Source organism: Elephas maximus, chromosome 10 (assembly GCF_024166365.1).
Source record: "Elephas maximus indicus isolate mEleMax1 chromosome 10, mEleMax1 primary haplotype, whole genome shotgun sequence".
Taxonomy (NCBI): Eukaryota; Metazoa; Chordata; class Mammalia; order Proboscidea; family Elephantidae; genus Elephas; species Elephas maximus.
In genome coordinates, this window is record NC_064828.1 from 108,297,668 (window position 1) to 108,309,700 (window position 12,033).

The window sequence follows — 12,033 nt, forward strand, 5'->3', positions numbered from 1 at the left end:
ATGCTACAAAATTTAGTACTTTAGTCTTATGGTGTTCTGAAATTGTTTCTTGCACATGAAGACTGTGTACCCAGAATGGCAAGTGCTTGGGGACCAGGCACCATATTGAGTTCTTCCATACCGCATTCTTATATCCCACCTTCTACCCTATGTCCACTGCCCCATCACCAGTGGCTGGTAAAGGTTGTGTGTCAACTTGGCTAGGCCATGATTCTCAATGATTTGTCAGTTACGATGTAGTTTGACAGTTACGTAATAATGTAATTTGGCAGTTGTGATCTGATGTGATCAGGCAATCAGTTGTAAATGGAGTTTCCTCGGGGGTGTGGCTTGCATCCAATATATGTGGACATTCTGACAAAGCTCACTGGCTTTTGCTTGCTCTGGATCCTGCATCTGCCTGATTGTCATTGGACCTCGGGTTCTTGGGACTTGATCCAGTAGCTGCTATCCTACATGCTGATCTTGGGATTCACTGGCCTCCGCAGTCCATCAGCCAGTGGCCTGTGGTCTGACCTGGCAATCTTGGGTTCGTCAGCCCCTGCTGCTATATGAGTCAGGAGAAGCCTCCAGCCTGATGCCCGACCCATGGGCATGGGATTTACTAGCCTCTACAATCGTGTGGGCCATCCCCTTGAGACAAATCTGTCTCTTTCTCTCTCTCTCTCCGTATGTATTTTTATATACGCTTTGCTACTTTTGCCTCTCTAGAGAACCCAGCCTAAGACAACCAGGGAGCCTAGCACTGTGCTAAGAAGGTACAGAAAGGAAATGAGGCACTAGGTACACAGGGTTAAATCCTGGCTCCACCACTTACTGGCAATAGACTCCATTTCTGGCTTAGACTCTAAACTTTAGACCAGAAGTCACCAAACTTTCTGGGAAGGACCAGGTAGTAAATATTTTCTGTTTTGTGGGTCATAAGGTCTCTGTTGCAACTACTCTGCCATCGAACCAGGACAGCAACCACAGACAACACATAAATGAATGGGCACAGCTGTTTTCCAATAAAACCTCATTTACAAAAACAGACGATGGGCTGCATTGGCTCTTGGGCTGCAGTCTGCCAATCCCAGCTTTGGAGTATTCCTTGAGATGGCATTTAATCCCCTCACCATCCAGGTCTTGGACCACAGTGAAGCATCCCAGCCCTGACCCAGCCCCTCACACCCTCTATCTCCTCACCAGGCTGGTTTTTCATGGCACTTATCACCGTCTGAAACGGCCACCTGTCTGCTTGTGTTATGACTGTCTCCCCCAAAAGAACGGAAAGCCCCACGAAGGCAGGGACTGTATCCCCAGCACCTGGCACCGATTAGGTGCCCTTTTAATATTTGCTAAGCAGAGGCCCATATTATTATTATCATTGCTGTTACTAAAAGTCTTTTTATTATGTGCCTATGACGACTTCTTAAAATTTTATCATGGTTAAATATATACAATATTCACCATGTTGTGTGGCCACCTATGACTATTTTTAACATGTGGAAATATTTTCCATGATTAATCATTCGTGTTTGCAAATTTTCATGGGTTGCAGGAAAATCTAATGTTGGATATTAACCACCCCATTTTAACCACAAACCGTCTATAATCGTCCCATTTTGGAAATGAGGGGTCTAAGTTCAAAGGTCACATTGTTTGCTGGTGGCCAGGCAGGGATTCGAACCTCGAACTCCCAGTCAGTGCTTATTAAGGGAGGTAGTCTGGCAGTGTAGAAAGAGCATTGGAGTTACAGTCTAAGAATCAAACTTACTTGGTTGGACGAGTCATCTCACCCTCTGCAGAATGCCAACAGCAATGTCGACCTCACAGGGGAATTAAAAAAAGTTGCATTGAGTTGGCTCCACTCATGGTAACCCCATGTGTGTCAGGGCAGGTCTGTGCTCCATAGGGTTTTCAGTGTCTGATTTTTGAGTAGATTGCCAGACCTTTCTTCCAAGGTGCCTCTGGGTGGACTTAAACCTCCAACCTTTCGGCCAAGTTAGCAGCCAAGTGCCCTAACCATCTGACCACCCAAGAACTCCCACAGGGACACGGACAGGATTAAATAGAACACAGATGGTAAAACAGGCAGACCAGCATCAGACCTGGGGTCAAAGCTGTCCTAGTAGCTATTATGATGTAACAAGATGACAGTGGCCCCGTCTATCCTGCCTCCCAGGGCTATAAACGGGACTAGCCAAGGGTCTGCCCAAGAAAATGATTATGAAACCGCAAATCCCAAACAAAAGTAATACACAATTTTTACACTACTCTTAGGACATTGCAGAAAACACTCTCCCTCTTAAAAAAAAAAAGTACACATGAACATAAAGTCAAAAAAAACCATGAAGACCTGCGATCTGTTCAGAGCTTTAATTACAGTCAAGAAAAGGGTTAAGTTTCCACAGGCTCACATTTGTACCCACGGGCAGTCACCATGCAGGCAAAAACCGAAACAAAACCAAGGGGTTTTCATCAAGCCAGGGACAAAGGGACGTGTCTCCGTTTTAGCCCATTCAGGTCGAGAGTCCTCTGGAGGCAAAAGCAGATGGAAACAAACACAGCCACCGGAAGAATAAAACAGATGGAATGGAATGCCACCAGGTTCTGGCGCCCTGTCCCGGTGGAGGAGAGAATTACCTCTTTGAAGGCCCCGAATGTGGCCACCATGACGCCTTCTGGGATTACGTTTAGAACAGGAGGAAAAATCAACACACCCAAACTTTCTATGCCTGCCCTCTTTTCAGTAGAAAGTGATTCACTTGGTTTCAGATTTAAATATTTATTCCTCAAATACAAAACAATGCTGAACATGCACCTCCCCGGTGCCCCCACCATCTGGCCCTTGTCGGTACATCTTCAGATGAAAAGTCCAGCTGCGATTCCGACTTCATAGTGAGGGGAAGAGTCTTCCTCGCAGACAGGGGACTTTCCAAGGGCACGGGGGCTCCCTGTGTCCCAGAGAAGGGCAGTTGTATTTCTCGGGTCCCAAAGTTAGCCTTTGGAGAGTTTTCAAGGGAGGTTAGCCAGCCTCCATCTGGAAAGAAACATTGTTCGGCCATGCCCAGCGATGTCAAGAATTTGTTTGGGATGCGATTAAAGCAGACACAGTCACCGTGGGGCTGCGATTCAGGCCGATGGTGGCCCCTAGGCTGGCCCAGCAGTGAGCCCCTACCTGGCTGCTGTGTACCCCTGAAACCACACAGTCCCCTCAGTCCACAAGCTCGCCCCTGGGGAGCAGTGTCTTCGGCAGCGTGTTGTTTCTCTTTGTGGCCATGAGGCCATGTGGGACCACTGCCCCAGGGCTGTGTGTGGCCACCACCGCACTTCTGAATCTGCTGGATGACACGAGTCTTTTGTCTGGTAAATACTCATTTTGAAGCTACTTCTCCTCCGCCCCTACCCCCCCCCCCCCCCGCCCCTTGGAGAAGGAACCCAGCCTTCCTGGGCTCAACAAGAATGTGGCTCCCTAAGCCACAGCGGCCTTCCCTGGGTCCGAGAAGCAGCGGATAACACAACAAGGCTGAAGCATTCCCTGGGTTTGGTTACAACTAGGAAATCTGTGAGGCCATGGTACGGGCCCTTTTGAACCCTGTCCATCGTGGCTAAAATTACCTCACTAATTATAGCTGCTGGAAATCAATTCTCAGTTAAGGGTGGCAGGGTGCATACACGCCGGGAAATACGGTTCACTCTGCTAACCTGGGCGCTCGATTTGGACCACAGACCCTGGAGGACCTCAAATTAGGAAAACAGAGGAATAAGGGGAAAGAAGTCCTAAGGAAAAGGGGAGGAGTTGGGAGAGGGTTTCTTAAGATTTCTCTTCACGGATGCTTCCCAGTACTGGACACTTGAGAATAAGCGAGGGCTGCTGGAATCCAAAAATTACAGCCCCGCTTTAAAATACCACAACAGGCCATACTTCAGCCTGTTTGTTCCGCGGGTCAGTTGGACTGCCAAGACAATAGCTCTTTATTGTTCTAGAATTTAAAAGCAAGCCATGGCAAACAGGGGCCGTCTGTTACCACATTGCTCTAGGGATAGGCTTCCGGGGTCCTCCATCTCCCAAAAAGTGAGAAGCCCCACAGGCCAAAGGACCCTGCTGGTTCCATTTCTTCCTGAACCTTCCAGGGTCTCTGCGCCGGTTGCTGGGTTTTGTTTTCGTTGACTTTTGAAAAACCTCAAGGTCATTTCAGAAAACTTGGAAATCGAATCCAAATCTATTCCCAATTTTCTCCTTCTTCACTCTCAGTCTCCTCGTCCTAAACCTCTCCAGGAGAATGCAACCTTATATGCCTTATCCGATGGTTCCCTGTCTGAAATTTGTGGCAACTGCACTTAATTTCATTAGGGTTTGTATCCTGTGGCCACCCATAAGCTCCTAAACCAACAACAATTAAAAACAAGGTGCATTCCTTAACTCCTAATTCCAATCTATTGACGAGGCCATTCTCCGGGCTGTTTTCTCCAAGCACACTGGAATAAATGTGACAGACGCTCGGCTGGCTTCTTTATATTATCTCTAATCCTCCACCCAAGCCCTTTCGCAGGTGAGGAGGAACCTGACAGACACAGAGCTTAAATTACCTTGCCCAAGTCACTTGGTAAATTCGAGGCCCCATCAGAACAGAAGCCTGGACCAAGATGGCTTAAGGCCAGCCACCAGCTGTCCACTGGCCACAGCCTGTGCCTGACCTGCTGGGCAGAATTCCATTTTCATCAGGTGGAGGTTGACACTGGCCCTCCTTCATTTCACTTAAGGAGGTGACAGATTAGGGGTGCAATGAGAAAAGGTCAGTGAATTTGGGGGGCCTCAATTATAGAATCTTTGTGTGGGGGCCTTGATGCCTTAACTGTGAGTCATTTTAAACCTCACACAATTCAGAAAAATAGAGCCCTCTGTCCCCCCCACCTCCTTGCTCCACCAGTCCCCCACACAAAGACTAGCAAGAGGAAGCCAGCTACCTTTCACACAGATACACCGAAAACACAGCCTCCACGGGAGAGAGACAGCATTTAGGTCGAGAGTAAAACACAACTTGCTTAAAGAACCTATTGAAATATACTGTTGGTGGATGCTGCTTTAAACACACAGCCAACTGCTGAGAACAGCTGGAACGCACCTTCCTGGGAATACGTTTGGAACCCCGGAATCTGCATCTTTATACACACACACACACACACACACACAAACACAGACACACACCTACTTTCCCCATTATTTGCTCCTTCCAGCCAGGGCCCTTTGGGTCCGGTGGCCCAGGCACCTGGAAGTGGCTCCCTTTAGCTCACCATCACCCCAAGAGGGCCATGGAAGGGTCCACTCAGGTCTGGGGGATCACTTACTATGTGTCCTGGGAAAACCATGTCTTCTCTCTGAGCCTCCATTTCCCAAAATGGGCTGCACTCCCCACCTCCCGAGGGCCCGCCTGAAATGTGTGTAGGGCTTTACACAGTGGGAAGTGCTAGACCAATGTTACGGGTTCTGATTATCATTGTTGTTCTTTCCTGGAGTCAGTCTGGCACTCTGTGGCCACTGATTCCTGTCCCCGTCAGGGGCCGGGGGGCCGGGGGGCGGGCAACCGGACTCATTCCTCGGATCCTTTGCTGTTGGTGAACTTTTATACAAGGCTTTGTTGCAGCACCAAAAAGAAAAGTCCGGGTGCTGTGAGGTAGCCTGGTTTATAGAAATCACAAGAGCCTGGTCCCTGGCAGATCACAGTTGGCATCAGTTTACCCAACTGTGAAATGGGGTGAACACTTTCAAGGATAGGTTGTAATGGTTAGAGAAACCACATAGACAAAGTCATTTTCACTTACGTCCTGTCGTCTATATGTGAATACATGGGCACCCTACATTCCAACACCATCATACAAATGCCCACCCAAGACAACTACAAGGCCTACAGCCCAGCAAAGAATGGCCCTCTTCTTGACACTATCAGCCCTCCTAGCTCAGGCAGCCAGGCTAAGACAAAAGGTTTGAGCCCCACAGCCCGCTGCGGAATGCAGGGGGTTGGGTAAGCTATAATTAGACAGGTTATCCTGACATTTCTTCCTTCACTCAAGATGCTTACAATGTTTCCCGTGAGCTGGGCCAATACTGACTGAAGCACTTCCCCAGGGGCCTGTGGGGTAGAAAGGTGGACAAGATGGGTCTGCCCTGGCCCAAGCTGGGAGCAGCTGTCCAGCCCCTGGGCCCCTCCCCTTGCACACCCCATTCAAAGTGCCTTTGCACCAGGTGCTCACAGGTAAAGTGACTCAGAACCTACCTCTCCCCAACTCCCCACCTACCTTGAACCCCTCTCGAAAGCAGGCAAATGAGATTCCCTTATAAAAGGGAGGCCAAGACATGGACAAAGAGACAGAGAGCAGTTTATAAACAGAGATCTGGGGAGGTCATCTCTCAGGATGCAATGGCACTGCCCATGCCTCTTAGAATGTTCTGGAAAAATGGGGCAGGAGGGGTGAAGGCATGGGCTCATCCTGGGCTCCCCCAAAGGTTCACCCCCCCCCCCAACAGGACAGGAGACCATCCAGGAACCTTGCCAATTAAGGAATGGGGAGCACAGAGCAAATTTCTTAGGATGGAAGTCTTTATAAGGGGGGTGTATTAATAGCCAAATTGTTTCACTAAAATTAACATTATAATGGCTTCTCTGAATATTTCTCTCGTAAGAACTGCTATTAGCAGAAAGTCCCCATTGTGGTGTAAGATCCACCTGGGCAACACTGTACCTCCTTATTTCCTATAAGCTGCATGTTAAAATATTTAACATTTCCGAACCTTAATTTCCTCATGTAAAAAGTGGTGAGAACATCTCCCATCTCTTAGGAGTCTTTAAAGATAGAATGAGATAATGCACCTAAAACTTGGAGTGCTGGGTCTAGCAAAATAAATATCATCAGAATGTTTTTTTAAATTAAGTAGCCAAAGGATTCCTCTATGCCAGGGACCATTCTAAAGCAATTAGTCCCTTTAACCTCCGTAACAACCCTAGGAGGTAGATCCTATCACTACCTCCACTTTGCAGTTATGGAAGGTGAGGGTTAGAAGAGTTAGGTAACTTGCCCAAGGTGGCGATAACCGATAACCGAGCCAAGGCCAACTCCACCTCTTGAGGGGCATCCACCACCTAGCTGGGCCCCGCACGCCTGGCCTCCTAGCTGCTGCCTCCTTCTTTCTATGGGGATGCTCCTTATTTTGAAAGGCAGTAATCGAGGGCCACTCCATATTTCACATGAATTGTTTCGCCTGCTGGGGAGGGGGCACTTTTACCTTGCAAAGCTTCTACAGACCTGTGGGAATACACTGTTCTTGTAACAAACTATTACTGTGAGGGCGCGGTGTTCCCTAGCTGGCTGTTAAGTAGGAGGAAGAACAAGCTCACCCACTCCCAGGCAGCAAAATTTTTTATCTTCCTCACCCATTAAATGGACTGAAGGCAAAATCCAAGGAAGTTTAACGCACTGAAAGCCATTCCTGCTGGTCCTTGGCCTCCACCCCGTCTCCTCGACGCCCCCCGGGACCTTACAGAAGGCGCCCTCTTCTCATCGTCCCAGGCCCAGCAGCTTATCCTGGCACCGGGAGGCTTCTCCAGCCCTGCCGACCCGCATCCCGATGCGCTCCCTCCGGTGGCCCGACTGGTGCAGAGCCGTGACCGGCGGTGGCGGAAGAAAGCCGGAAGCTTCCGCACTGCGCTCTTTAGACGAGGGTGGCCTAGCTGGTGGACGCGGCGGGCGGCCCTGGGCACCTCACACGCCCGGCGAGAAGCAGGGCGGGCTCCGCGTTGGGGTCTCCATGAGCCCAGGTGCGCAGCTCGGAGCAGCCCGCAGGACAGGGGCTGGTGGTCGTCGTCAGGGCTGCGGGACAGAAACGCTGGCCCCAGGACGTTGGCACCAGAACGAGTGTGGAAGATCCAGGACAGCGTCAATGACGGACATGGCCGCCGCCTTAGGTCTGGGGTTTCGCGGAAGCAGGGCCGGGCGAGCTGCGTGGAGTGGGCTCCGAGGAGGCCCCGGTGTTGCGAGGCTTCCCCAGCTCCCGGCGGGAAGAAAGGAAGGAGTCCTTGTTCTCCTCTTTGGCCCAGCATCTCCACTCCCCACCCCTTCCTGGAGACCCTCGGCGAAATTTACTTTTAAAGCAGGCCGTGCGTCCTGTGCCTGATTCGTACTCAGAGTTTCACTTTTTTTGGACAGGTCAGAGCTGCCCAGTTGTTTGTTTTTTTAAAGCTACAGCCTACACAAATCTTTTTTCTGGGCCTCAGACTGATGGTTGGGGGGAGGGGAGATTAGAAATACAGAATGTGGCCCGTCTACATCGCCATCACTTTATTATATTGTCACCGTTAACTTAACTATAAATACTACGGTGGGGAGCGAGGCGCCAGCCGGCCTCGGCCTGCGGGGCTGCGACCCCCAGCACCGCCCGGGCCCCAGGCGCCGACCCTCGCGGTCTGTACACTATTTACAGCTCCCGGTTTCTCTCTCTCAATCCCCTCCCCGCAAGGCAGCGCGTGTGCAAGAAAGTAGCATCGTCCGTCTGTGCAAGTCCTTCGAGTTAGCCAAGTGCCACGGCCGGCCCGCGGCCGTCAGCTGTCCGAGTCCAAATCGCTTTTACCTTCCTCTTCCCTCTTCGCGGGCGACGCCTTGGACGACGCCTTGTTCCACTTCTCGGCGTTCTCCGACTCCGACGACGACGACCTTTTCTGCCGCCTCCATTTGGCGCGGCGGTTCTTAAACCAGACCTGTTGCGCAACGGAGAACAAAACAAGTCAGAATCAAATTCGCGCGTCCCCACGGCCTGGCCACCGGGGAGCTCCGCGTGGCCGCAGGACGGCCTGCCGTGGACTGAGAACTGGGGACCCCCCTGCCAAAAAAAGGAGGAGAGACACTCGCTCTCGCTTCCGCATTTCCATCCAACTTCCTGGGCCTAAAGCGCGCTGCCGGCCGCATCCGGGCCGCCACTGGGATGATTTTTAAAGCGCAGGGAGACCCAAGAAGAGCCGGGCAGAGCCGGCTCAGGCCCCGTTCCGCGGGAAGGGACGTTCGGGTGCCTACCTCCACCTTCTCCTCGCGGAGGTGCACCTTCCGGGCCAGCTGCTCGCGCGTGCCCACGTCCGGGTACTTGGTCTCCTGGAAGAGATTCTCCAGCGCTTCGAGCTGCTCGTCGGTGAAGATGGTGCGGTGTCGCCGCTTCCGCCGGCAGTGCAGCTGATTGAGAAGTTGCAGCTCCGTGCGCGACAGCGTGCCCACGTTCATGTAGGGCAGCATCTGGTGCGGCACCGGTGACACCAGCACCGAGCCGGGGCCCTCGTAGCCTGAGACAGAGTGGGGCGCACGGTCAGCCAAGCCCGGGGACGCGCTGGCCCGGGCCTCCCTCGTCCCTGCCCGCCTGCCCCAGACCCGTTCCAACTTAAAAATCGTCTGCAAGTGTATACTGGGAATTGGGGGTGCAGGGGAATTGGGGAAGCGTGGTATAGCGTCCACTCGCACGCCCCCAAAGCCAGTTCTGGAATCCTAAAAGCATGCAAGCACTGAGCTGCAGTTTCGCCAACTCTCGCCTAAAGTTTGCAACAAAAAGCATGCAAACTCCCGATCCCGGCAAAAATGAAGAGGGGGTGGAGATCTGCAAGGGGACAAAAATTTGCGCAAAAACGCAAAAAAAAAAAAAAAAAAAAAGCGCTGCCGCCTCCCACGCCCAGGGGCCGAGTCCCGCGGCGGGCAGCGCCGCCGGGCACGATTCGGACCCTACCTGGGGGCGTCGGGACGCAGGAGCATTGCTGGGCGCCCAGCGGCGCCACAGCCCCGCAGCAGGCCGGGCCCACGGGAGCCGCCTGCACGTGCAGTTGCCCGTAGAAGTAGTTGTTGTAGCCCAGGCGGGAGCCGCCGACCGCGGCCGAGAGGCCCGCGCCGCCGGGGGCCACGGGGCGCGGGTAGAAGGCGCCATAGTCCGGGGAGGCGCCGCCGCCCGCGCCGTAGAGCGAGTCCCCGTGCAGGGCCGGGAAGACGACGGGCGCCGCGGCGCTGGGCGCCACCGGCAGCACCGAGTCTTTGCAGCGCGGCCGAGCGGCCAGGATGTTGTCGATGCTGAACATGCTGGCGGGCATCCCCGAGCCCCGCGCCGGGACCGGGGGCGGCGGGGACGCGCCGAAGAAAGAGCCTCCAAGTGTGCGTGTGGGGGGGGAGCCCCGCTCCTCCCGCCGGCGACCAAAGCGAAAGAGACGCGGCCGGCGAGCGCGCAGCCCGCGCCCCTCCCCGCCCCCTGCGTCCGCGCGCCTCCTCCGCCCGCCCCGCGCCGCCGCGCGCCCAGTTCAACCCGCGGGAGGACGGCGCTGAGCCCGCTCAACCTCCTGTTGGTTTTATACCGAGTCGACGTCATCCTGGATTTAGTTCCCGGTAATAGGCAGATGACAAACAGAACCCGATTTGGCCCTTTCTTTTTTTTTCCTTTGGGTGGGGGGGATTTAGGGAGGGAGGAGGGGAGAGGTGCCAAAGGGGAGGGGGTTATCGGGCCTGAAAAGAGATTGTGGATTGCGAATTAATGAAATTAACCTAATTTTTTCCATGCCGCGGCCCCGCCGCCTGCCGGCCGGCGGAGCTGGGCGGGCGGCCTAATTGCCCCGGTTAATCTCATTAATTCCATTGTAGGGCCGCAGTTAACAACTCCCTCCGCCCGGCCTCTCCGCCCCCACCCTTTTTTCTCGGATTGGGTCCTATTATTGGGTGCGATTTCCTCTGCCCCGTAGCTCAAATTCGTTGTGGCCCATTTTACTTTGGGGCTACTTTTTTTCCTTCTTTAGGAACTTGTTTTAAAAGATGTGAGAGGCTTGCATCGCCCTTCAACGGGATTGAAAATTACGCTCCTCCGCCGACCTCTCCATACACCCACCTTCATTTTGTTTAATCTGAGTTTATCTCCCGGATGGAACTGGTTACCCCCCACCCCGAAAACTTTTATTTTTGCAAAGACCGGCATTTTGAAACGCAAAAACGATGAAGAGGTACATTGCGTTTCTCAAAACCCCCAAAGTTTTATTTTCCTCAGTCCCTTTGGGTCTGAAAACTACCAGCGCAGCCCCCTAGGCCCTTACACACCGGAGACCAAGTTCCACCACCAGTTAAAATCCACCACCGAGAATACACTCTGAAGCAATACTTCTAGCTGATCCCCGCCTAGGAGTCGGTAGATTTTGTGTTCTTTCCCGCTTTCAGTTTTTGAAATGGGGTATCTTCTCCCTCCTCTTCTCTGCGCGCCCCTTCCCCCCCCCCACCCCCGCCCCAGATGTGGCCTTTGAGGCTTCCTTATCCCCTTCCTCAACAACTGAGTTGCATTTTTTCCTTGCGACTGGCCTGTTTCTGGATAGGGCAGACCTAGCCGTGCGCGGGCTGCCCTTCCGCCCGGCAGGCCCTGGCGTGGGCTCCCTGGGCCCCAGCGGCCTGCACCAAGCCCGGCTCTGCTCGCGGCAGGCGGCCGCGGTGATTTGCGGGAACCTCGGAGCGGCACGGCCAGGCCACCAGAGCCGCGGGAGGCGCAGCCAGCCGCCAAGGCGCGCAGGAGGCCGAATGCCCTGCGAGAAGGTAGGCGGCGGTGCGCGCGGAACGAAAGCAGCCCCCGGGACCCCGTGGGCCGGGCGCAGGGCCACGGCCAGCAGAGCCGTCCTTCCCCGGTCCTTCGCGCAGCCCACTCGGGCCGCTCCAGGGGAAGGGGGCAGAGCCGTGTCCAGGCGAGATCGCCGAGGGCCGGGGTGGGGAACACCTCGGGCTTCCCGAGGAAGGCCGCATTTAACGCCACACGGTGTTCGCGATTTCTCTCTCGCTAATTAACCAGGGGTCCCTGCAGCGTTGTCTGAAGTCGCCGCAGTAGGACTAAGTAAGTGGGCTGCCCTCCCCGGCGCTGGGGCAAAGGGGAAAGGGCACGTGTTGATTGCGGTTGCCGGGTCAGAGGGGCCCTGGCGTGCAGGCTTAGTCCTGTTGGGGCGCAGCCCTCCGGCGGCGCGCGGGAGCCGTGGGGCAAAGCCAGGCGGTGGCGCTTCTGCTCGGAGGCCC

General features: G+C 53.9%; 1 protein-coding gene across 1 annotated transcript; it reads right to left on the reverse strand.

Annotated features, from left to right (window-relative positions):
* Positions 1–7,593: 7,593 nt before the first annotated feature.
* Positions 7,594–10,230, reverse strand: GSC (goosecoid homeobox). The gene is made up of 3 exons (XM_049898464.1): positions 9,740–10,230; positions 9,046–9,305; positions 7,594–8,732 (listed from the first exon to the last, which is right to left on the reverse strand). Exons 1-3 carry the CDS (start codon positions 10,092–10,094, stop codon positions 8,577–8,579), a joined length of 771 nt encoding a protein of 256 aa, XP_049754421.1. The 5' UTR covers positions 10,095–10,230; the 3' UTR covers positions 7,594–8,576.
* Positions 10,231–12,033: the final 1,803 nt, after the last annotated feature.

Bases quoted from the DNA above. Each gene is read 5' to 3' on its own strand.
- GSC (XM_049898464.1), bottom strand. From the start codon at position 10,094: ATGCCCGCCAGCATGTTCAGCATCGACAACATCCTGGCCGCTCGGCCG. The intron at 9,306-9,739 runs GTAGGGTCCGAA...ACTCTGTCTCAG, and splicing joins CTGCGTCCCGACGCCCCCAG to GCTACGAGGGCCCCGGCTCG. The intron at 8,733-9,045 runs GTAGGCACCCGA...GTTGCGCAACAG, and splicing joins TCCGCGAGGAGAAGGTGGAG to GTCTGGTTTAAGAACCGCCG.